This window comes from Doryrhamphus excisus, chromosome 9 (assembly GCF_030265055.1).
Source record: "Doryrhamphus excisus isolate RoL2022-K1 chromosome 9, RoL_Dexc_1.0, whole genome shotgun sequence".
Classification (NCBI taxonomy): domain Eukaryota; kingdom Metazoa; phylum Chordata; class Actinopteri; order Syngnathiformes; family Syngnathidae; genus Doryrhamphus; species Doryrhamphus excisus.
In genome coordinates this window covers 18,143,803-18,169,745 of record NC_080474.1, presented here as the reverse complement: position 1 = coordinate 18,169,745, position 25,943 = coordinate 18,143,803, and the positions used below count along the sequence as shown (strand labels likewise).

Here is a 25,943-nt window from a genome sequence, read left to right as displayed (position 1 = left end):
AAACATTTTGGTCCAATGTTTATTTCCTGTTCATTTTTTAACATTAGTGCATTGCTTTTGTATAATTTAATTTAGTGTTTGCCTCCTCGATTATTTTTATTTTTTTGCACGTTTGTAATGCTTAAATGTTTCAGATAGACACAAATGGCAAAAACATGGAACAGTGGTGAACAGCGGTAAAATATGGTGGTGGTAGTGTCACGGTCTGGGGCTATTTTGCTGCTACAGGACCTGGAAGTATCAAAGTATCAAAAATAAAACATAAAAATATAATATAAACTCCCCATCAACGCTTCCAATATTAAATCACAGCCCTGTCGACGTGTTGAAGTGCAATACTACTGCTGTTGCATGTAGATCAATATGCCCTTAAGATGGAAGATGGACGTTCACCCCGCAGGTTTGCATTGGCTCACAGCTGGTCGTGTTGTTCTTCTGCTACACACATCGGGACCTGTCCTCATACGGTTATGAACAAAGCCAAAGTCCGACAAAAGTGTACACAAACAAATGATGACCACAGTGATGTGAAATAAATGTGCACGTAGTCCCAGGATGAACCACTTCCTTGATTATTTTCATCATTATAAAGCACATGGTAACATACTGTAAGAGGAAACATTGCATAATTACACAGCTGGCTGGTCACAAAAGGAGCAAATGTATTATTGACTTTCCTCTTTGCTAATAAGTAGCCAGAGATTCTGGCTGTGGAATGGAAAGGAAACATCAGTCGTGTTTTCTGCAGAAATAGAAAATGAATATGAATAGTAGAATTTTTTCCATCTGAGCCAAACCAAGCAGCAAATTTCCAGTCGCAGTTGCCGTGTTGCCGGGCAGAATAAATCAATGTTGTAGTAATGTTGCTGTAATAAATGAATGCTCCAATTGTAGGTAGTTGTTTATGATCCTGTGTTTGTACAGCACATCACTTTCAATTATTGACATGATTTCTATGTATTTTCTTGCATATGCTATTTAAACTGTGTAGTACAAAAAGTGAGTTTACAGTGTATCTTCCACAGATTTGACACATAGTACATCCGCATTCAGACAATGCATCCCCTTGTGTGAACCCCCCCTGCATGGATCGGGTGTAACAGGTCAATCAATAAACTGTCGTTATTGATCCTGGTACCCCAAACGGCCCATTAGTCCTGAATCCTGTTAAATATCTTAATACAGTAATGACTGTGAATAGACATATTTATCCAATAACTGTCAACTGGTTGTGTATTTTTATTAAATACTTCCATGTAAAACAGTTTTAATTGCGACTACGAAGTCATGGCGTCTCACTGGTAAAATTCAAGCAAACGCTGCAATGCAAAGGCGTCCTCTATTACATACTGATGCAATAAAGTCTTGTCAGAATGTTCCCAGACTTGTATTTGCTGTCACAGGTTTACATAAAGCAATCTTGTCGTTGTGTTGACAAATTGACGTTAAAGGTTATCAGCGTGTCCCAATGTCACAACGCATCCGCTCGTCTATGCTCTGCAAGGATACGGCAGACACATTACAACGCAGAGCAATCATCTTTGAAGCGGATCGATTATGCTTCTCTAAAGGGTTGGTTGATGTTTTTGTGAGCGTGTTTGCTACTCCCTCTCCCCGCGGCCAATCGGTTGCAAGGTCAGAGGTCACCACTATATGAGCTCTTCCCTGGAGAGAAACTCTAGTTGGGACAACAGCTGAGATATTTGAATTACTAATAACTTTATTTTTCTTGCACCGATGGCACCGATTCTACTCAACTGCATGGGGAATGACCACAGTGAATACATCAAGTAAGTACAACTTTTATCTTAGACACTCAGTACTCAGTAATTGTATTGTGTACTTTATTGTAAAGTGACACCCATTTCTTCTTTAGACAACAAGTCCAGGTGAAAAATCCCTACTTGGACACCATGGAGGAGGACATCCTCTACCACTTTAGCATGAGCACTAAGTCTCACAACCTGCCTGAGATGTTTGGTGACATAAAGGTACTACAGTCAAAAAAAAAATAAAAAATAAACCTATTTCTCTGCCAAAGTTCTGATCTATATAACGTCTGTTTCATCATGTAGTTCGTGTGTGTCGGCGGCAGCGCCAATCGCATGAAGGCTTTTGCCCAATTCATCCACGAGGAGCTGAAACTACCTGGCAACCCAGCCGAAATCAGAGATTTATGTGAGGGAACTGATCGCTACTGCATGTATAAAGTGGGACCAGTGCTTTCTATAAACGTAAGTATGCGTGGTACTATGAGAATCCACTCAGCGCATATACAGTAAAAGCCTATAACCCACTGTCCTCCATGAATGGATGGATGGATGGTTGGATGGATGTCAAGGTGACTATATGGGTGTTACATAAGAGTTTAGAAGGCTCTAATCCTACTTCGGAAAAATTGACTCTGGAACCAATTAACCACAATAAACGAGGGATTGCTGTACAGTACAATGCCAGTATGTTATATGTCCCTGTTTTCATCAATATATTGCCTCAATTTTTGTACAATATTGTCAGTTTGGAACACAAGATCGACAGGTAGTGTCTGCAGTGAAATGGATCAGTCCATTGTGCTGAAGAGGGGACAGCAAAAGGGGACTCAAAAAGCAAAGCGCTCAATTTACTGGTCGATTTATGTTCCTATCCACATCTATGGTCATGAGGTTGGGGTTGTGACCGAAAGGACAAGGTCGCGGGTACTAGCGGTCAAAATGAGTTCTCCCTAATGCAAGAGTCCACTGGGCCAACGCCAGTTGGTGCCAGTTGGTTCCAAATTAATGTTCGCTCGACATGTTGCAGTTATGCGGCGCCACAGAGAGCCACTACTCGCCAATCACATAATCTTTGGTGTGAACTGGCACCAACTGGCGCCAGCCCAGTAGACTCCTAGCGTTATTGGCTCAACTTGGCTCATGCCATTACATTCCATTGGATTCCAATAGGAGTGTTGGTTGCGACATTTGGTTCCACTTGGTGGACACTTTGCGCTGATTGCTTGATGCAAGTGGCGTGATTAAGATTTTAAACATTTGGAAATTTTTGCCGCCACCACAAGCCAGTTGGGAGGTAGTTTGAGCCACTGCACGCCATTAAGCACCTTTATTATTATTGGCGCAACTTGGCTCGTGCCATTACATTCCAGTGGATTCCAATAATTCTTTACGACATTTGGTTCCACTTGGACAGTTCGCACTGATTGCTTGATGCAAGTGGCGCAATGAAGATTTTAAACATTTTGAAATTTTCTTGCCGCCAAACTCAATTTTTGCCGCCACCACGAGCCAGTTGGGAGGTAGTTTGAGCCACTGCACGCCATTAGGCACCTTATTGGCGCCACTAGGCACCACAGCAAATTGCATTGGCACCGGCCCAGCGGACTCTTAGCATTAGAGATAAATTGAGAAGGCCTGTTCGTGCCAATGATTCGTGCCAGTTTGTGCCAAAGATTATGTGATTGGCACGTAGTGGCTTGCTGTGGCACCGAATTAATGTTCGCTCGGCATGTTACCGTTATTCGGCGCCACAGCGAGCCACTACTCGCCAATCACATAATCTTTGGCACAAACTGGCGCCGACCCAGTCGACTCTTAGCATTATTGGCGCAACTTGGCTCGCGCCATTACATTCCAGTGGATTCCAATAATTGTTTGCGACATTTGGTTCCACTTGGTGGACATTTCACGCTTGATTGCTTGATGCAAGTCGCGCGATGAAGATTTTAAACATTTTGAAATTTTCTTGCCGCTAAACTCAATTTTTGCCGCCACCATGAGCCAGTTGGGAGGCAGTTTGATCCACTGCACGCCATTAGGCACCTTATTGGCGACACTCGGAGCCACAGCAAATTGCATTGCCATGCGCCTAGTGAACTCTAAGCATTAGAGATAAGGCTAGAAGCCCTGTCATCTGGGAAAAACTAGAACCGCTGAACCCAGATGAGGTGTCTTGGGCATCTGGCCTCTCTGGGGAGGTGTTCAGGGCACATGCTACCTATAGGAGATCTCTCAACTGGCCTGTTTTCGGTTATTTTGCTACTTTTTGCACTCATATTTGTTTACCGAGTAAGGACTTTTAACACAGCCATATATGGAGAACTTAACAAACCCAAAAGCTCACCAAAAAACTGCTGCCCCTTATACTGCAATGGTTAGAACGATGGCATGCATGGTCATTTAAACAGCATGTGTGACTTGTTCTCTTCTAGCATGGCATGGGTGTCCCATCAATCTCTATCATGCTGCATGAGCTCATCAAACTGCTGCACCATGCCCACTGCAAGGATGTGATCCTCTTTCGCCTGGGAACATCTGGTGGTGTTGGTAATTACTTTTTTTTTTGCTTTAACTTTCCAAAGTCATGACATTAAAAAAAAAAAAAAAGTTCCAGTTCAAGAGCAACATTTTCCTTCCTCATCAAATCCAGGTTTGGCCCCAGGCACGGTGGTGGTTACAGACAAAGCAGTGGACTACTCCTTCAGGCCCCAGTTTGAGCAGGTGGTTCTGGGTAAAGTGATCACCCGGAGCACTGAACTAGATGAGGGGGTGGTTAGCGAGCTTCTGCAGTGCTCCTCTGAGCTCCAAAACCTTCCGACTGTGATCGGAAACACCTTGTGCACACATGATTTCTATGAAGGTAGATATTGGATATTTCAAGGAATCAAATGTGATAAAAATGTGTTTCATGAGTTAATTGAATAAAAATGTGTCATAGGTCAAGGTCGACTTGATGGGGCTCTGTGCTCCTTCTCCCATGAGGAGAAGCTGGAGTATCTGAGGAAAGCCTATGAAGCTGGAGTGAGGAATATTGAAATGGAGTCAACCGTTTTCGCCGCCATGTGCCGTGTCTGCGGTCTCAAAGGTGATTCGTCTTGTTACGTAACATGTCAGAAAAAGCTAATTCTACACTGAGTCACAAATACGAGTCGGAGCGTGTATGTTTTGGCTTCTGCTGGTGTTGAATGTTTTGTGTTTTTTATCCAACGCCAGCGGCTGTCATCTGTGTCACGTTGCTGAACCGCTTCGAGGGAGACCAGATCACGTCCCCTCATGATGTTCTGGTGGATTACCAGCAGAGACCGCAAGCCCTGGTGGCCCACTTTATCAAGAAACGGCTTGGACATATTGTCTAAAAAACACAACAGCGTCCTACCCCCCCCCTCTTAAATCAATGTATATAGATTTAACTGATGTGTATATACTGTACTTAACATGTTCATATGTGTATTTTCACACACTAGAGATGCTTGATTAAGTTAAATATTGTGTAAAATTAATTTAAGTTTATATTGTATCATTGAATGTGTGATAGTTTGGTGCTTGTGTTAATAAGGATTTTTCAAATATACGCCTTGTCTTAAAACTATAGGAACTCACATTAGGCAAGCGAGTAAAAAAAAGCGATATGTGCCGATTAAGACACACATATTTAATGTTTTCGATGAAATATAAATGCACTGCAAGTAGTGGGTACGTTTGATAGCATCATCTCTTTTAATGATGATGACTAATGATGACTAACTTGTGTGCACACATACACATAGCCGCTTTAGTCATCTCATGCTGATACAATACAGACTTGGGAAAAAATATTCATGTGTCTTGTCGATACCGTTTGATACCGCTTATAAGGTGAGCATTGGAAACCTATAGAATCATACTTATAATAAGGTAAAGATAAGGTAATAAAGTCACAACTGTGTCAGTTACGTAATGTTCAATAGGATGCTGAGGTAATTCTGCATGCGTTGCATCATATACTGAGAGCTGTTTGTAATATTTTGGTTAACTTCTGTTACAAGAGAGGATGGTGTGCAGTTGTACACAAGTGCATATTACAACCACAACAATGACTGCATTGTCAAATGAATATCGCCCTGACAGTATCAAATAAAGGAGTATTGATATTACTACAGAGGCAGAATTCTTGAATCCTAATGGGGTCTGCAGATGTAGTGGCCCGTTAGTCTACATATAGCTGAACTCAAAACTATATTCACTACTGCTCAAAAGTTTGGGATCACTTTCAAAAGAAAGACACTTAAAATTTAATACAATTAAAATTAATCAGATGATTTTCAAAGAAGGATGTACATTTTTGCATAGAGACCTACTATCAACAGCTGTCAGTCCTCTGCATCAATCTCCTGGTATGGCTGCTAATCCAAATTAATCATTTCATAAGGCTAATAGATTATTAGAAAACCCATCTAAAAAATCTAAACTAAAACTAAAATATCTTACCATGCTGTTAACTACTCCCTTCAGAGAGCAGCACAAACTGGGTCTAACAAGGACAGAAAAACGCTGCACAACTGTTGCAAGAAGACAAATATTTGAGAGACAAAGACGCCTCACAGGTTGTCACCTGGCAGCTGCACTAAATAGTACCCGTCAAAACACCAGTCTCAGTACCAACAGTGAAGCGGCGACTTCAGACTTCATGGCAGGACTGCCAAGAAAAAGCCATATCTCAGACTGGTCAAAAACATTTCCAAGTGACTGCAACCTTTTGAGCAGTAGTGTATAATATGGCCAAAATATGAGTCAAAGTCAATTTTTCTGTGTTGATTGGGTATGATTTAGCTGAAATGACACAAAAATATGGATAAAAGATGAATTAAAATCACACTTATTCTCAACATCACTGACTGATAGGGGATAGGGACCATGAGAGACTCTCTCAAGGACGATCAATAGGAAATAGGAAAATTGAAAATCAGGTTAAATGGAGAAAAAAATATATATATATAAAAAAGCAAAATAGCAAAATCCAAAACCCAGAGGTACAGAGGTACAGGTGCGCCACAATCAATGACAACATTCACTCAGACTCATCATCCATGAGCAGCAAGAAAAATCTGAACCAAAATGTAGACATAGTAACTATGTCATGAACTAATAATTATTCTTATTAATAACCCTAACAAAAGCTAGCACAGACTGACTGGTGCTAACAATAACACAATAACTTTGAGAATGTCAACTGGGGGTGAATCATGCCTGCCAATATATTTACATATTATGCTGGCTTGTTGTCAAAGCTCACTTATGGTCATGTGACCGCAACGGGGTAGCGGTTTGTGACCAGGCTGTCGACAGAAAAATCCCCTTAACGAGTTTGAGTTGAAAAATGTCCACATTTTGGGTCACCAATTGTCATTGAGTGGTGATTGTGGGTCCAATCACAGGGCACATATAGACAAACCACCATTCACACTCACATTCATACCTATGGACAATTTGGTATGATTAATCTAGCATGTTTTTGGAATGTAGGAGGAAACCGGAGTACCCGGAGATAACCCACGCATGCACGGGGAGAACATGCAAACTCCACACAGAGATAGCCGAGAGTGGAATCGAACTCGGGTCTCCAAGCTGTGAGGCCTGCGTGAGAACCACTACTCTAGATTATTCTAAAGTTAAAGTTAAAAGTTAAAACTTTTGTCATTTTCAACATTAACTTGTGTTATAATGCACAGAAAAAGGAAATAAATATGTGTTCATATGAATATAATATCATATATATATGAATATAGATATGTGTTTCAGATAAGGATTGTGAATGATGGGCAAAATTCCAAAAAAAAGTGCAGTTCCCCTTTAACTTGACTTGACTTGATTGATAACCAGAATAATAGCATTGATTAATTAATTGTAATGATTAATGGTAATGAATCATTCTCAACTTAGTTAAAATTGCAACGCTGATTTGGTGTCTCGTCTTGGTGGTTTTGGGGGTTTGATATGTGACAGGACCTCCTGGGCATACTGAGTATGGTGCAGACCGGCCTCCCTCAAGGCCTGCTCGATCCGTAATCTGGGATCAGATACAATCTGCAAAACAGATAAAGTGGACAAAATGCTGTTAATGTTTCTCACCGTGCCTGACATTCCACTGTTTTGTTGCTCGTTTAATGCCTGATGATTAGTCACTCATCTCTCACGGGTTGGCATTTTAGGGAGAAGTTGGAAAATCATTAGTCATTGTTGCACAATAACACCCACAGACTGCAGTGGCGGCCTTGAACTCAAGGCTGTTCATAACAGTCTGTAGAAATGAGGACAATCATTGTTTTAGTGTCCAAACAGATTGCATAATGTATGCTGCAGTACGGGTCAGCGGTCAGTCGCAGATGAAAAGAAAAGCAAAACGGATGGAATATTAAAAAAAATAAATAAAAGAGCTGTGAATACAGATAAGGAGTAGGGCCGATATGATCGGCTCATATTGGCATTAAACTGAGATATAAAGTTCATATTGGTATTGTTTTCATATTTTTTTTTATATGATTCTTTTGAGCAGGGGTCTCAAACACGCGGCCCGCGGGCCAAATGTGGCCCGCAGGACACTAGTTTGAGGCCCCCGCCTTGATATGAAAGTTTAATGTTAGTGCGGCCCGCGCAAGTTTGATATGGATGCTGTATGGTATCATGTACCCAGAAAAAAATATTACGTTTGATTCATGTTCATGTTAAAGGTTAAATAACTGTTAATAGTTATCCTCCATATCCGTGTGGAAGTGGTAAGTTTTTGGCTATTTAAGTTTAAAGGAAATAACTTGAAGGTCGCTAGCTCTGTAGTTTGCAAGTTAGCATGTGTCTCAAGACCCTGCAGTTGCGCAATATGTTGTAAATAAAAAGAGTATAAATGTGACTATAGTCATGTTTTGTCATGTCTACAGGGCTCTAATAATGCTTTGTTCATTTTAATCAGAAAAAAATAATTTGTCTACCCACCAACTATATGTGGTTTCTTAAGTTTTTATTATTTTATTATTAATATTATTATTATATTTATTTATTACTGATTGATTTTCTTTATTCTTGATTTGTTTATTTAATTTCCATCTTATTTTGTGTAGAAAAATAAAAATGAAGATATTTGAGAACAGTGGAATGTTTTATCAGAGCTTTTCTTGTTAAAAATCGGAACCAAAGCAAAGTTTATTCATTTTTCTGTTTTTAATAAATGCATTTTTTTTTTTTTTGGAAAACCTAATGCGGCCCAGTCTCACCCAGACCCTAGCTCCAGTGACCCCCAAGTAAATTAAGTTTGAGACCCCTGCTTTTGAGGTTCATTTGACCATTTTTGGAAATTGAAATCGAGGGGTATAGTGACAAAAAAAGGCTGACATGGCCACACCAAAAGTATTAAAACCAACAGAAGGTAACCAAGAAATGAGAAGCACATTTGATGGTAACTTATTGTATTTAGTGTATTTTATAGCTGATTTAATACATGGGTCAAAACCGACCCTTTAACATAAGAGATGATACCAGAAAGCTAACACAAGAAGAAGGTTAAAGTTATTTCATGTTCTGCCTTCAGATTGTAAACAGTATTGGTTTATAATGGAATTGGTAATGAAGCGCTGGACAGACCTCATAACCCTTTTTATGTATAACTGGACATAATAGTTACAATGAATTTATTGAGTGTATGCATATCACCTGTGCATCTGTGTACGTGTTGAGTCCGAAGAAAGGTTTCTGCATATCAACGCTTCTGATGGTTGAATATCGATTCCTCCAAGCCTGAGTGCCTCCCATCATCCTCTCCGTGTCAGCCTCGGCCACCACGGCAACCTAAGAATAATAGACAATATTTAATACTGCATAAGAGATTAAACACTTAAATACAGGGGCCATAACAATGTGATGTACAATACATGAGTTATATGCTTTTGTGACCTCTAAGTTGGAATACTGCAGCTAAAGCAAGTCTGTGAAGACACTTTGAACCCGAACCAGAAAACCATATTACTCCTGTAGTAGCCTCACTGCCATTAGCAGTGCATTGTCGTCATGTACCATTACTGGTGTTGATGCAGCTATTATTGTACCTATTCCACCCCCCCCCCCTTGTCACTTAAACCCCCTATCCTGTTTTCGCTCTCAATCTACCATCTGTCCCTTCACTGTGCTTTGTCTTTCTACTACCTCAACCCAGCCGGTTGAGTCTGGGTTCTGTTCAAAGTTTCTTCCCTGGGGGGGAGTTTTTACTTGCCTCCGTCGCCAAGTGCTGGCTCATGTAGTGTTGTATACTGTACACCAGGGGTCTCAAACATGCGGCCCGACACTAGTTTGAGGCCCCCGCCTTGATATGAAAGTTTAATGTCAGTGCGGCCCGCTCTAGTTTGATATGGATGCTGTATGGTATCATGTACCCAGAAAAAAATATTACGTTTGATTAATGTTCATGTTAAAAGTTAAATAACTGTTAATAGTTATCCTCCCTACCCGTGTGGAAGTGGTAAGTTTTTGGCTATTTAAGTTTAAAGGAAATAACTTGAAGACTACCGTTTAGGTCGCTAGCTCTCTCGTTTGCGAGTTAGCATGTGTCTGAAGACCCTGGAGTTGCGCAATATGTTGTAAATAAAAAAAGTATAAATGTGACTATAGTCGTGTTTTGTCATGTCTACAGGGCTCTAATAATGCTTTGTTCATTTTAATCTGAAAAAAATAATTTGTCTACCCACCAACTATATGTGGTTTGTTAATTTTTAATTATTTGCCATTTTATTATTATAATTATTATATTTATTTATTACTGATTGATTGATTTTCTTTATTCTTGATCTTATTTTGTGTAGAAAAATAAAAATGAAGATATTTGAGATATTATTTTTTGGAAAACCTGATGCGGCCCAGTCTCGCCCAGACCCTAGCTCCAGTGGCCCCCAGGTAAATTGAGTTTGAGACCCCTGCTGTACACAGTACCCATATACATGCATTCTCATGTTGCTACCAAAAGGTGGCAGTGTTGCTCCAGTAGGAGTGAGTCTTCAGGTCTCCTCCATGGAGTCAATTCCACTGACAGGGCCAATCAGTAAACTTGAGAGAGGGCTAACAGCATATAATGATCCACCTGGTTTCGGAGTGCTTCCAGTCGATTCTGCTTCTCCGCTTCCTCCCTGAACCGCTCCAGCTCACAGGCCTCCCTCTCCTCCTTGCGTCTCTGCAACACCTCAGCCCGAAACCGCACCCTGAGGGGGAGCACAGAGGGTGAGGACATTAGACCCAAACATGCCCTCCCTTTCCATCTGTCACTGCACTGCACAAACATTACACATCGCTCCTGACGCAGCACACACCTCCAAGCTTTTGGGGCTTTTTATGAGGCTGTCAGTGTTCAGCTTCTCTCCTATCATCTGTTTTTATATCCTGCAGGCCTCATGATTCCTCTTTTCATTCAAAATGGATACCTTCATGTGATAGTAGTGCGAGTGTGATGGAAATACAAAGGAAATTAATATAAGCTGATCGAGCATACAGTAATATTAAAATATAGTACAATTACAATAAGGCATTAAACAGTGATTTTACACCAAAAATATACTGTAGTTGTACACCACAGTTATGGCCTGCTGACTGCAGGGATATTGGGGCCACACCCACTGCATAAACACAACACATAATGTCTAAAATCAGCATAATTTCATGAGGGTGTTGCTTGTATTTTATTTAAATTATATGGTGTGAGAAATTGTTTGCCCCCATCCTGATTTATTAATTTTTTTTCCTTCCTGGTTTCCACATTGGAGGGTTTTCCAGCATAAAGCACCTTTTTAATGTCATGCAACCGCATCTCAAAAGGATTCAGGTCAGGACTTTGAGTAAGTCACTCCAAATTTTTCATTTTGTTTTTCTTCAGCCATTTTGGTTGACAGCAGAATTCATGGTTCCATTTATCACAGCAAGTCTTCCAGGTACTGAAGCAGCAACCAAAACAGCCACAAACCATCGCACTACCTCCACCATATTTTACTGTTGGTGTGATTTCTTTTTCTTGGGATAATTTTGTTTGGCTCGGCACTCCTGGAGAGGTTCCAAGTTTTCGCTATTTGTGGATAATGGCTCTCACTATGGTTTGCTGGAGTCCCAAAGCTTTAGAAATGGGGATGGGCGTAATTTTTTCACACTAGGCCATGTCGGTTTGGACTTTTCTTTCTCTTTATAATAAAAAGTTTTATTTAAAAACTGCATTTTGTGTTTAGTTGTGTTGTCACTGACTTATACTGATTTTTTTTTGATGATCTGAAACATTTAAGTATGACACAAATAAGAAATCATGGAATGGATATGAATGAGATGGCATTGTATACATACAAGTGTAAAAATAAGGGACCACTTAGGAATGGGTATGATATGGCCAGCACCGTTCACAGTATATTGAGGAAAACTCTTAAAATAGATTGAAAGTCACCATCTTTGCAAAAAAAAAATCCATTCATCTTTATGTTAAATGCATGCATTGCTCACCTATCTCTGTCTTGCCTGGCCTGCTCCTCCATGGCAGCCCTCAGTTTCACCAGTCTCTCCTGATCTCTCTGCTCTAACTCCTCCCTCCTTTTCTGCTGCTCCAAATGAAATTTCCGGAGCTGAGAGGACAAAATTTGCAAAGACATTTATGAACAAAAAAATCCCCAAAACATCCTGAAGAACGGCGATGGACGCCACAATGGCGCTAATCTCACTTGCATAAAAGCTATAAGCATTGCTATGTCCAATTGATGTGACAACACTGGAATCAGATAAATGTAAAGAGAGAAAATGAGATCATATTTCAATGTCTAGTGAACTATTGTGCTAAATTATGAGAAATCAAATGCATCGTAAATACTCTCATTAATCACAGTGTCTGCGGTTTCTAATACTCTCGTAGCAGAGCCCAAGGGAAGGACTTAATTAAACAGTCACACTAACACATCATTATGTTCCTTTTCAGGGGAACTTTTCCTCCAAACAAAATGATGTATTGTAAATACATTTTCTGGCAACATATTATTCATCAGGGAATCTATACCGTGATACTTAATCTGTTGTGGAAGGACTATGGATAAAGTGTTGCAGGAATAACTCACATTGCAGTGTAGAAAAAAAACTAACCACTATGAAGAAGAATGGGAATTTTAATACATTTCCTTGACAAACTGTGGGGAAAAGTATGTCGGGGTAGATTCAGGGGAAATGTAACAATTGATCAATTGCTATAGATGGCATAAAATACAAAGCAAAGTTAGTTTTTTCCTAACATTTTATTCCAGTGTAACAAATGCTATGCTGGCTCCCATTTATTTCAGTTACTCTGTGAGGCAATTCAATTTCACACAATCGACAGAATTGAGGATTTTTTAAATTAACATTATTAATTGTTATATATTTGTAAAAGGAAATTAGTCACTGTAAATCACAGGAGCTACTTTGAATAGCAGGTCGCTTTCTTCAATACTCCCCATTCCCAAGTTTTGTGACATATATTTTTCCTGAAAAAGTTGGTCGAATTCCAAATTTTCTGACTGCAGGGCCTCTAGTGTATATATGTGTGATGCGGATGTGTTCACCTTTTCCTTCTGATTTGCCCTAAGGGTGGCCTCTTTTTCTTGCTCCCTCTTTAAAATAGCCTCAGCTTCTTCTTGTTGTCTGGCAGCGATGGACGCCTGCAGCTGGGCCACCTCTTCCTGATGGGAACGCCATTGCTGCAGCTGCAAAAAAAAAAAAACAGTGGCATGAGTAGGCTACTTCCTGATGCTCCTATGACGTCGTCCGTATGAATGACCCAGCATACTTTGCGGCGGTAAGATATGTGTGTCCATGTGTGTTGACTTGTGCTGTTTTATTTTTGTTTGCTTAGCACCAAAGTGAAGTGGTTGTCTGGATCGCTACATTAATCACATCAAAAGGTGGGTTGCATACAGATTGTCCCAGGTTATTACCTGTGTGGCTCAAGCTAGCTAGCTTTGCAAATCATGTTTGGTTTGGTGAAGATTACATGATAGTAAATATATCATTTCTATCTAATGAAATACAATTTTTCATATATATATGATAAAATATATAATTCATTCATTTTCTTCCGCTTATCCTTACAAGGGTCGCGGGGATGCTGGAGCCTATCCCAGCTGTCGGGGTACATCCTGGACTGGTGGCCAGCCAATCACAGGGCACATATAGACAAACAACCATTCACACTCACATTCATACCTATGGACAATTTGGAGTCACCAATTAACCTAGCATGTTTTTGGAATGTGGGAGAAAACCCACGCATGCACGGGGAGTACATGCAAACTCCACACAGAGATAGCCGAGGGTGGAATTGAACCCTGGTCTCCTAGCTGTGAGGTCTGCGCGCTAACCACTCGACCGCCGTGCCGCGTCTCACAACATATAGAGCCTTAATTATTTCAAGAGGAAACTTGTCCAACGCCGGAACTTTGCCACTGCAGTGAGTGAGTTTTCCGACCGGCTCCGCTACCTCAGCCACGGTGATGGACAAGTCGTAATTTGTGTCCTCAGACGCTGCGTCTTTATCGGAACGCGTGGCAGTGGAATTGAGAAGGGACTTAATGTATTCCTATCAGCGCCTGAGTATATATCAGTGTGGACAGGGCACAGCATCCCCTTTCTGAGGTGTGATAAAATCCTGCTCATGGCCTCACCAAACTCCTCTACACTTTGGTTATCCCAAGTGGCACAATATTATTCCAAACAATGAATAATACAATTTCTGGTACAGGTCTCGACTTGGATCTCGTCATATTGCACAGGTTTATCTCAAGTCTAGTGACAACTAAGTGCCTCGTGCCCGTCGCTTAAGTTTTAAAGTTTTTTCAAGGACATCTCTCTCACCATGCAAAAGGCTGACAAAACATTTCGCAAGGACACAGTCATACACACATAGTGCAACATTTTTTTTTTTCAAGTGTATGAATGACAGGCTCGTTACACAGCAACAGCAGCCTCTCTGTGGCGTGCCGGCTATTCTAGTGCAGCATTCCGAGCGTGCAGACAGATTCACATGTCTATCAGAGGAGAGCGCTGGGGTGCCCACAGGAATGGACTGCAAATTAAAATGGTCTCAGGCGCATTAGCACGTGTTGTGTGCCTGCGCTAAAGCAGCGGGGGAGTCCAAAACAATCCTCCACTAAAAAACAGAGAAGGCAATAGAATGCTGTATGTTCAGAAATGCAATCAGCAGTTAATTGCAATTTAATTGTAGATCAAATAAGGTTGAATTGCATCTGGAAAGTAGCTTTAAGATGGTAATCTACTGTAAGAACTAAGGCTGAATTGAATTCAGTGAGCACAATGCAAACAAAGTGACTGAAAGAACTAAAGTATTCATTCGCTTCAATACAATGCTGTCTGAACTAAAGGGACGCAAGCAGGATCCTTTGATGAAGCTTCGCTAAGACTGCTGGGATGTCAGCATAACAAAAGAACGAGGCCCTTCTTTTATTATCTGTGTGCTGCAGCCTGTTCACAACCCTTAATTGTAAATTGACGTCTTCCGTCAGGGGGGGCGTCACAGTAGCCGTCATAACTTTCTAGTGCATGTCTAATTGACAGACTCTAAATGTACAGTATAATGGGACTGAATCAGTTTAGGAAGGGATGTGAGCAAAATTACCAATTATGAACATTGAAAAATAATCAGTGCCATGCCCACTGAAATTACTCAGAGTGACTCATGGAGTCCACAATTGACATTTTTTTTATGGTTTTGTATTGACCTAGCTGCTACAAATGCAATGAGCGCTTTTAGTATATTTTTTATTGTATTACTGTCTTGCCACAGAGTTTTTTTTTATCCAGAATTTGAATAATAATGATGAAAAATTGCTTCCAGAATTTCAATACCCGCTGACTGATCTGTAATCTGACATAACTCACAGAACCAGACAAAGTGTGACAAAACGGTTCCACTTTTTTTAAAAGGAAAATATGTTTGTGTATATTTAGCCTACTATGCTATTATTTTATCATGTTGATAGATATCGTCCAAATGGTTACTGTAACTATTATCAGTTTCTTGGCGTCTTGGCGTCTATGGCATCCAAAAAAAAAAAAAAAAATAGTCCCCAAACTGATTTTTTCTGTTGTGCTGTACGGCTGACAGAGCCGCCGGAGCTGCACCGCATGGCGCTAGTATGAGGCAACAACAGGGATTTCAATCTTACTGAATGCTTCCAGCGGCCGCAACAGAGCCGTGACGGAGTCAGTGTGAGCCCGGGGTAAGCAGCAGCTGTTAAAACTCTGATAGAAAAAAAAACAGTCACACTTGCCCACGCCGACAACACCAAGCAAGGTTGGATTGCAAGGTTTATAGTGTGCGTGAAGCATTCAATATGTGGTTCCAATTGTTGCCTCACGCACTTCCATTTCCATATTACATATGCATTATTGTTCACAGTAGTGATACCATAGTTCAGTCTTATTAACTTCTGGCTGCTCTTTTCACTAAACAAGGAATATGGTCACATTTTAATCTAGCAAGATGTCGTGACAACCCTAGACAACTAAATTAGGCTCCTGCCATTCAGTGGTGAGTAATGAGGTCGGGAAATTGCTGAATTTGCTTACTTACCAGTTACTTGCACCACGGGATGGACTATTTTATGTTCTTATGGCAAAAAAGTACAAAAAAAACCCAAAAACAAACTTTCATCGGCATGCCAGAATGGATTGCATTCATGTCATAAAGATCAATTTACCGAGAAATGAAGGTAAGTAAGAGAAAAAGAAGTCTGGTTCTGCACAGAAATATAATGGGCTCTTCCTTAGACCAGTTTAGTTAAAATCAGTGAAGTACCTTTTTTCATAATACAGCAACTACGTGATTGCCATATATCTCACTTTGTAAGAATTTCCTTAAAAGACATTTAAACGCACACAAGAGCAATTAACTGCTCAGAACATATTGTCTGCTGAAACACTGTATTCCACCCACACAGTGTGTCAGCGATTGACACGAGCCTTTAGATTACATGCATTACTATCAGGCACAATGTGTAATCATGATCTGGAAATCAGGAACTGTAAGTGCAAGACTATTTTTATTTTTTGACATCAGTGACTTCTGACCTGACATGTGCTTTTGGATGAATGGACAAAAAAAAAAAAAAATCCCACGCACTTCATAACTACAAATTCAAGTGAAGTCCTTTTTCTTTCAAGACAAAAACACTGTGATCAAATCCTCCATAGGGCACGGGTATCACTCCAAAAACTGGCAATCCGACTGTCGGCACTGAATCAACACCAGCACACAAACAGATTTGTTTACATGAGTAACTAGGTTGTCGTGTCAATACGGACAAACACTTCCTCTGAGACAGTGGCGTCGTGTTTTGCGAGACCTTCCTTATTAGCTTATTTGCATTAACAGCTCTTCCCAAGTGGGAGCTGAAGGCAGAGATGCTGTCAGACAGCCCGGTGCCGTCTCTTCAGCAGAGAGTGCAGACAAATATTATAATTGGATCTGCTGTATATGTTACATAGGAAGAGTTATTTGGGAAAAAGTGGAATGCAACAAAAATCATACAGAATGTGTGACATCACATCACACAAGGTTATCAGCTTGTTCCATAAAACAATGGCATGAACGGAGTGAGTGCGCTTGTCAGTCACATAGTCAATTTGTCGCTTTGGGGGGAGGCTGGGCTGCTAGCATGCGCATGGTCACAGCAGGAGAGTGTTGCCTCATACAAAGCAATGCAACATAAAAGGTTGTTTTATAGCCAAAAGCCATAACAACGGTGTGGGAATATTTCAGCTTCAAACCATATAAAAAAGGGCAAATCCATCAACATGGACAAGCCACTATGCCAAATTTGTTCCAAAGTGGTGGCAACAAAAAAGGCAAAAGCAAAACCTTCCCGCCAAAAACATAATCCCCGACCCAGTTTTCCCATGGGGGAAAAAAATGACACATCAAGAAGCAGTCAACAGTCAACGCAGTCGACACAGTCAACACTCACTGAGACGTTTGGCAACGTAAATACAAACAGAACAGGATTCAACTCCCGTGTGTTTTAATGTTTCTTGGTGATGCCACAGAAGGTTGCCGGAGATGGGAAATGCCGATAGTTTGAAACTGGGATTGTTCATGTTTTTAAGGGGAAATTGATTCTAAATAAACAAATTGTGTTCAACCTTGCGCCTTATGAATAACGGAATGAAGGAGAGTAGTATACAATTTGAGATTGGCGAAAACGCGCCAAGTGATAAACAGCTAAATGTTGACATTGGGTATGCTTCACTACTACCTTTTCTCTGAGGCGAAAGCAGATGTCCTGCTGGTGTTGGCGGTCTCTTTGGAGCTCCAGCTCCTCCTGGTAGGCATCCCTTGCTTCCTGTAGGGTTGCTAATGCTTTCGCCAGAAGCTCTTCCTGGTCCTGCTGCCACTGCTGTGTCAGAACCTTTATCTGAGTCTGGGTGAAGCGCTGCCTCGCCCATGCACGCTCATGTTCCATCTGTAAGAACATGAATGAAAAGGTTAATGTTGTTACACAAAGGCATTGCGAAATAGCAGTCATGACTCAATAAATTCAATTGTGGTTGTTGAATGTATTCGGACCAGTGTACTGAATATATAGAGAAACTAAAGAAAAAGTACATGAACATGTGTATAATATTTTATCAGGGGCCTGGTGGCAAATGGATGCACTTTTACAGCAATTCTACAAGATATACAGTCCCTCGTAAAGACAGTAGGACCGAAGGGGAACGTCTTTCTCCGATTGAGCTATGTCGCTGAATAATATAGTCTCTCCTCTCCTGGCTGTGAAATGTCCTGAAGGAAAGCAGCTCTTTTCTGTGTGAGGGCTGCCACAAGCTATTCATCATTGTGTCAGGGCTCACCGTGGCTGCATCACTTGGCTGCTTCAATGGAAAACAGAGAATGATACTCATCTCTGGGCTAATAGTAGCTAACTGATGGTGGGAAAGCATTAGACGGCTCGCTGGTTTTACTGAAAATGAGTGAATCGGCAGGCCTGCCAATAAGGCATCAGAGGTGGTGAAGCAAATCTTGTTTATTAATGTATAAAAGTGTCCACCCTTTGTCTCTAATTTTTATGCAATTTTTTCACTCACTAAACCCGAGCTAAACTAAACTTGACTGGGACATTTTTTTTTAAATACTAAAAACAGTAGTTACTGTATTTCCTGAAATAGTTGCCAACAGCCTTTATTACGACAACTAGAGTAATCGTCTACTATTATTGTTGCTCTTTCACAAAATTTACCTGTGAATTTACCCAATAGCCTGCATGGCGGTTGAGTGGTGAGCGCGCAGACCTCACAACTAGGAGTTCAATCCCACCCTCAGCTATCTCTGTGTAGAGTTTGCATGTTCTCCCTGTGCATGCGTGGGTTTTCTCCGGGTACTCCGGTTTCCTCCAACATTCCAAAAACATGCTAGGCGAAAACAATTGGCGACTCCAAATTGTCCATAGGTATGAATGTGAGTGTGAATGGTTGTTTGTCTATATGTGCCCTGTGATAGGCTGGCCACCAGTCCAGGGTGTACCCCGCCTCTCGTCCGAAGACAGCTGGGATAGGCTCCAGCACCCTCATGAACCATGAATGAACCCAATAAATAGACTTAGGTAGGCATTACATTTCCATTCCAACAATGAGCTAGGTATGCCTTGATAAGCATGATCCCACTTCTGACACCATCTTTTTTTAAATGCAAGATTTGCTATGATATAACACAGCTATCTGTCGTCAGTGGAAATGCTAACTGAAACATTCCCATGGGAGCCAAATCAAATTGTGCCAATACATTCAACGTATATTTTACCTACCGCCTTTTCCAGACGACAGAGGCATTTATTTCTTCAAGAGGGTGACCAGGTTGATAACAGAGGGACATTTTTGCCACTGACAATCGATAAACCTTTGACACACCTTCACCTCCATATGCGCATACACCTCACAATGCTGTGTTCTTCACTTCCAAAGTGATACATCACTCACTTCTACTCCCTCCGTGTCTCCATGAATAGTGCACCATAATACGAGGGGTGACAAAAATGGATTCCTCCGACACACTCACACAAGACGGCAACAACAATTATGAAATAATGACTCTGAAATCCTTGCTGGTGCTCTCTCGGCCCCCGTGTCATGAGGGCACAGCTAAGAGGGTTTAGAGATAATCGATCATGGAGAGTCCAGTCGAGCAAAGGGAGAGCTCAGACATATTATTCAAACGTTGTAAAGATGAAATCAAAAGTCATACTTTTATTCAAGCCATTAATTAAATGTGTTAATCCCATTTCCATTAGCTTCATATTAACATTCCATTTGAAAACATACACATGTTCTGGATACATTATTGTCCCTTATTTTAAATGCAGCAAGCTATTAATCAGCTATGAGCTCACTGAAGGTACCAGTCCCTCATTTGAGTGTCAAAATAATATGTTTACATTTGTGTGCCACGCATTAACCATCACATAAGCAAGTCATCTAAATGACAATTTATGGCTATGGACAGGTAGAGTGTGATCAACACCGGGTTTCCTTTTGAGAAGGTAATGCCATTTCATTCCCCCCACCCCCCGTCTTAATGATCACAGCTCTAAATGTAGCACCCAGCTCAGTGTGACATCAGGAGGTCTCTGGGTGTGAGTGAGGGATGAGAGAGGCTGCTGACTGTTGTCATGGTGACGCTAAAGCAGTGATGTAAGCAACTTGTCCACTACCCCGTGACATCCTGCAGCATACGGGGAATCAATGTACATTTTGAACACACTCACCGACCACTACATTAGGGACTTCTGCACAAACTAATGAGATTTAACACGTGATGCGGTGTATGAAAAACGGTTTTCAAAGTGTGGCACCGTCAGCATCCCCTCTGTGCATATGACAATTAACGATAGATGATCTCCAGAGAAGATAATACAGCACTGGGGCCTCTCAAAAGACGTCTGGCACCTCCTATGGGAGACCCACCTCACACTATGGAACTGTTCTATCAATTCTTTTTTCTGTAAACAATGAAATAAATGACATTTTAAGATGAAGTACTTACCAGGTCGTGTTTTGTTTTCTCTGGGAAGATTCTTTGAAGCATATGATTGCATAGTGCCCGGTTGTTGGGGATTTCTTGAGTGTACTGAGATAGGATGAAATGGAAGCGAAGGTGGTCATCCGGACACCAACCACAATGTCTGGAACAGGTACAAGCCATAAACACACCACATTGGTATACACTGTTCGAGAGGCATTTAAAAAAATGTCCGGCTTACTTACCTGTCTGTTCTTTTGAGATGTTCTTGAAGACAGTGTAGCCGACTGTGGTGTATTTGTGACAATGACTGGAAAGCCTGGATGAGAGACTCCTTCAGCTCCGGATAAGGGCAGTCTGATTCCAAAACTTCTGTCGGAATGCTGTCTTTGTTGACCAGGCTATCTAAAGTCGGTACATATTTCTGCAAGGGACAGTGATAAGCTTGTAGCATGTCATTAGAAAATGGGCGATTAAAGTGAAGTACCTCCAAACCCAGGCCTGTGATTTCCTCTTCTATATTACAGTACTCCTCTTGAAGTTTTGCAGTTATGATATCTTGCTGGTCTTTCACAAGATTCACCTGTGAATAAAGCAAAAAATACATTGTACGGAATGTTTTGAAAGCAAGCTAGCGGTCAATGATATTAAATAATATAGGAAGACAAGCCGTCGCACACCAGTACCAGATGCGACTGCCCCAGTTGACAAAAAAACCTTACCTCCCTTTGCATACATTTCAGTTAGCATACAATATGATGTACATCGAGCTATTAACACAATGAATGAGATCAACTGTGTTCTTAATGTATTTTTAGTACTAAACATCCAGTTGGCATCATTAGCATGCTAACAAAATGGCAGCTATGTTGCCCATCTATGATCTGTCATCCATGATTGACTCTCAAAAATGCTAACACGAAACAAAAGTTTTACAATTATAGTTTTTGCATGTATAAAACAATTCCAAATGCATATAAATGATGAAGGAAAGAGATAAATGAACTTTCAAGGTTACCGAAGATGTGACTGTTCCCAAAGACAAGATGTGGCAGCGAAATGAATACCTTCCTTTTCAACACCTTCACCAAATGACACCAAAATCTGCTGTGTTATTGTGATACACATGACTGATTTTGTGCAAGAATTTCCTGTAAATGAAGCTTATACACTATAAGTTTTGTCGAGAATACCGTGTTTTCTGTAACACATAAAATACCTGTTGTTGTACTTGTTCCCAGTTTGACAGAGCAGGGCTGAGCTGCTGTTCTTGATCAAGCCTGAAGCACAGGTCCTCCCTTAGCTGATAAACTGGCTCCACAGTGCCCATTATGAATGCTTTTCGGTCCCTCTCCAGGAACACCTCTAAACACGAAACATACATTTAGTGTTGGGTTAAGATTACCACCATGTAGAGCTATGTTTTTCTGTGTAGTTTACCGTAATCTTTAAGTGAAAAGATAGCAGTGTCTTCTATGCCAAATGGCCGGACATTTTCTATGAAATCATGCAATTCATTCTCAGCTTTCACCCTGTTTGCCAAGAAAATAAAACAGCATGTATGAGTTGTTAGTACAGGTAAGAACACATTATGTATGTGGTGGCACCTCTGTTGGTAATGGTAATGGTTTTATTTCATTTGAACATGCATCAGATTACAATTGAATGCATCACATAATCAGTTCACAGTTCCACATGTCCAAAAGGAGTAGGAAGAAGCAAAGCTTATTAAATCCTACACCTCCATCTGGTACTTTTACAATCAGTAACTGTTACATTTGTTCACTTCCTGCTTTCCTAATATAGTTTAAGATTTTTTTTAATTTTATTTTTGTCACGTACCGAAGTACGAGGTGATATGAGCATCCAATGACATAATGGGTACCATAGTAAGTGTCAATATAGTGATAGGTATAGCACATCATGACTGGTTCAAGACTCTTCATCCTTGTATTTAGCAAACATCAATTTTAGCTGTTAGCTGAAGATTAACTATATCAGCAAGTTGAAGTATTTGTGATTTTACAAATAAGGAGTTAGTATGTTCTCTGTAGGCGCCATTATGAATTATCCTTACTGACCTTTTTTGCAGTACATTTAGCGAGCGAAGATTGCTTTTATAGTTATTAGCCCATATTTCCACACAATAAGTAAGATATGGTAGAACCAAAGAGCAATAAAGAGTGTGGAGTGATTTCTGACTGAGAACAAATTTTGCTTTGTTCAATATAGAAATATTTCTGCCCACCTTATGTTGTATATTTGTAATATGAGGTTTCCAGCTCATATTTTCATCTCTTGTGATCCCCAGAAATGTATTTTCCTTCACCCTTTCAATGTCTACACCGTCTGTTTACCAGTAACTCAGTGTCAAAATAGCTACAGTACAGAAAAGTTCTGTAACACACTTATGAGTATTCGTCTCGCACACAGCAAAAGACATGCTTTTTAATGAGGTAGCTTTGGTATCTTTGAATTATTGTACTCAATATAGATCAATGCATCACACACATCCTTATGACTTTGCTCATTATCGAGCCCCATGTTTGTGTACATCATTAACCTTGGGTGGCTTAGATATGGACGTTATTGCACCCCAGGGCTACTGTCTTCTTTTCTTACTTCACTTTTGTCTCCGCATTGTTGTAAAGCTTTGCTGCACTAATTCTCTCACTGTCATCATTGCAAGTCAACATGCTAGAATCATCCTACATTTTGCTTCCATTACTCCTTTGGTGTATCTTTCTCACCCCTATTTTTGTCAGACTGATCCCCCTGTCTGAGCACAATGGGGCTTAAGTGGAATGACTATTTAGTATAATAGCACAGTGAGGAAAAACTGCAGCAGATAATGACTGGGAGTAATGGGGTTCTCTTACTCTGCTTTTTGCAGCCTGGGGCATTCTCTGCTCCACACCTGCCTGTGTTGGCGTAATATGTCGCACTCTTTAATTTCCTTGGCCACACACTGGGTCCTCTTCAACTATGAGAGAAAGATTAATAAACAGCCAGATTAAATACTGTGATGGAATTACTTTATGGATAGAAAATATACAGAGGTCGCTCTTAAATGGACTTGATATATGGCATTCATTTTTAGTAATAATTAAATTGAAATTGAAGTTTTATATGGTATGGTTTACTACATGGAAATATGTTGGTTAATGCATACAATTTCCCCTCTGATCACATAAATAAGCATAATAACATAAACAAAATAACTAAGCTTCCATACGGCCATCTTTTCTGCTTATCCAAAGACCAGACTACTTCATTTCATTCTGCTCCTCCTAGCGGATCCGAAGGCGTTTTCAGGCCAATTGAGAGACATGGTCTCTCCAATGTGTTCTGGGTCGGATGTGCCCTGAAACCCCCCCTCCCCCCAGGGATGTATTCGGAATGCATCATGGCCAGATGCCCAAACTATCTCATCTGGCTCCTATCAATGCAACGGAATGGGTAACAACGGAAGCTGTGTGAATACATCTCAAAACCACTCTATACAATGGATATGGTTGTTTTGCAGTTCTGAACAGTTTCTGTTAAGGACATAATCTTATCACGATGCAAAATGTCCAGCATTTGAAAGCAAAAAATAAGCCTCCGGTTTCTGCCTTAAGGGCAAAAATGACACCATGCTGCAGGCAAAACACGGTGATTTATTTACACTCCATCATGTCACCTGTGGGAGATATACAGAATGCAGGCCTGCCATTCAACCAGAAGCCAAAATGTGAATGTGCACTGTCTTATCTAGGTTATGCAGGGAGCGGGGTTCAAAAGGGGCCACAGACAAATATTAAGGATACCTTTTAAAAAGGAGAATATTGCCACTGTTTAGCAATTAAAACACTGCAGGTTGAACAGCCTAATCTCTTTTGGCCATGAGCACATACTTTTCCCTCTGCTGTGACTCCAACTTCAAACACTTATAATAGACCCCAGGCAGCCTGATGAATATTAATGAAACTAGACGGTGTATTGTGTGTGTGGTAGTGATATTGGTGCTCCCTTTCAACTCCGACGATTATGCAATGGCAGTTTAAATCCCTTAATAATGATAATATGTGGCATCCTCAAATAGAGGAGCAAAAGACTGACAAACCAATAGAAATTGAACTGTGGTTGGTATGTGTGCTGGAATGTTTGGACTGTAGGAAAACTATTCAGATTTTACCATGTAAATATCACATTACATGTGACAGGTACTAATGGGCCAATAACATATACAGTATGTAAAACTACACAATGCAGCAACGTACAAATGGTGTAGTGTTTGTGTGTTTTTAGAAAGTTTGCTCCTATCAGCCAACATACAATACAGCTCAAATGTACCTTTTTTGCTATTAACGCACTCTGCAGTCGTTTGGCATCAACAATGGCTTGCACCCTTTCATATTCTGCCGGTTTATATTTTGACCTGCCCAGGCCATGTTTCCATCGGGCAGTCAGTTTTTCTGATAAAAGGAAGCACAGGATATGGACACTTGATGTTAAAAGTAAAGTATTTTGTGCTGACTACAGCATTAAAAAAATATATACACAGTATATATGTATATGAGGACAGAGACAGTGCAAATGAGGTGCACAAACTGCTGCAGAAAAGACTGCAGGCAAAGCAAAGTGTAGTTAAGCTGAGTGCCTTAAGGACAGGTGAACAAACAGGCCATGTGGACAAAAGCATCAAAGTCATTTTGGGACACTCAGGAGAAGCCCAGCATAATAACTTCAGGTCAGATTTCACACTTAGTTACTCACCCGCATCTTCTGCTCTGAAGGTTGTGATAAATGCTTGCGGAATTCCTGCATTCATTGCCCAGGTGTTGCTTTTGTAATCATGCTCAGTCATCCAGGTCATTTATATACAAGATGAGTTAAAACAGCTCACTTTTGTATCCAGAGGTATGCCTATAAAAATAGGTACTAAATAAATTAGACATAGTGTAAAATATGTCACAGTATATCCCCATGGGTACGTGTATAGATTTATAGGTTACCAATTTGGCAGCTTGTGACGATCAAAAGCATAACAAACGTCACCTGTCGGCACTTATTGATGACGTAATAATCTGGAAGAAGCACGGCATGAAACACAAACATTACACGAGCGCCTCTAGTGGTCATAAAACATATAA

General features: G+C 40.6%; 2 protein-coding genes across 5 annotated transcripts; one reads left to right on the top strand and one right to left on the bottom strand.

Annotated features, from left to right (window-relative positions):
• Positions 1-1,622: 1,622 nt before the first annotated feature.
• On the top strand, positions 1,623-5,905 carry upp2 (uridine phosphorylase 2). The gene is made up of 7 exons (XM_058082830.1): positions 1,623-1,790; positions 1,877-1,991; positions 2,076-2,234; positions 4,205-4,319; positions 4,423-4,632; positions 4,711-4,857; positions 4,986-5,905. The coding sequence occupies exons 1-7, from the start codon at positions 1,738-1,740 to the stop codon at positions 5,126-5,128; spliced, it is 942 nt and encodes a 313-aa protein (XP_057938813.1). The 5' UTR covers positions 1,623-1,737; the 3' UTR covers positions 5,129-5,905.
• On the bottom strand, positions 5,639-25,874 carry LOC131136215 (coiled-coil domain-containing protein 148-like). Of its 4 annotated transcripts, XM_058082827.1 has the most exons (15): positions 25,806-25,823; positions 25,567-25,716; positions 25,144-25,265; positions 23,688-23,791; positions 22,249-22,340; positions 22,028-22,173; positions 21,296-21,391; positions 21,054-21,232; positions 20,833-20,971; positions 18,053-18,259; positions 13,346-13,486; positions 12,264-12,382; positions 10,870-10,987; positions 9,453-9,587; positions 5,639-7,835 (listed from the first exon to the last, which is right to left on the bottom strand). In XM_058082827.1, the coding sequence occupies exons 2-15, from the start codon at positions 25,664-25,666 to the stop codon at positions 7,692-7,694; spliced, it is 1,842 nt and encodes a 613-aa protein (XP_057938810.1). In that variant the 5' UTR covers positions 25,667-25,716; positions 25,806-25,823; the 3' UTR covers positions 5,639-7,691. The 4 variants fall into 4 exon arrangements, with proteins under 4 accessions (XP_057938810.1, XP_057938809.1, XP_057938812.1 ...); XM_058082826.1 differs by having other exon boundaries at positions 25,567-25,874; XM_058082829.1 differs by lacking the exon at positions 25,144-25,265 and having other exon boundaries at positions 25,806-25,862.
• Between the last annotated feature and the right edge of the window lie 69 nt (positions 25,875-25,943).

What these genes read in the sequence shown, in the direction of transcription:
- upp2 (XM_058082830.1), top strand. Translation starts at nt 1,738, where the DNA reads ATGGCACCGATTCTACTCAACTGCATGGGGAATGACCACAGTGAATAC. An exon ending in GACCAGTGCTTTCTATAAAC is followed by an intron (nt 2,235 to 4,204) that starts GTAAGTATGCGT and finishes GTTCTCTTCTAG; the next exon opens with CATGGCATGGGTGTCCCATC. An exon ending in CCGTGTCTGCGGTCTCAAAG is followed by an intron (nt 4,858 to 4,985) that starts GTGATTCGTCTT and finishes ATCCAACGCCAG; the next exon opens with CGGCTGTCATCTGTGTCACG.
- LOC131136215 (XM_058082826.1), bottom strand. Translation starts at nt 25,666, where the DNA reads ATGACCTGGATGACTGAGCATGATTACAAAAGCAACACCTGGGCAATG. An exon ending in GTGCGTTAATAGCAAAAAAG is followed by an intron (nt 23,792 to 25,143) that starts GTACATTTGAGC and finishes TTTCTCTCATAG; the next exon opens with TTGAAGAGGACCCAGTGTGT. An exon ending in ACACGTACACAGATGCACAG is followed by an intron (nt 7,836 to 9,452) that starts GTGATATGCATA and finishes TCTGTTTTGCAG; the next exon opens with ATTGTATCTGATCCCAGATT.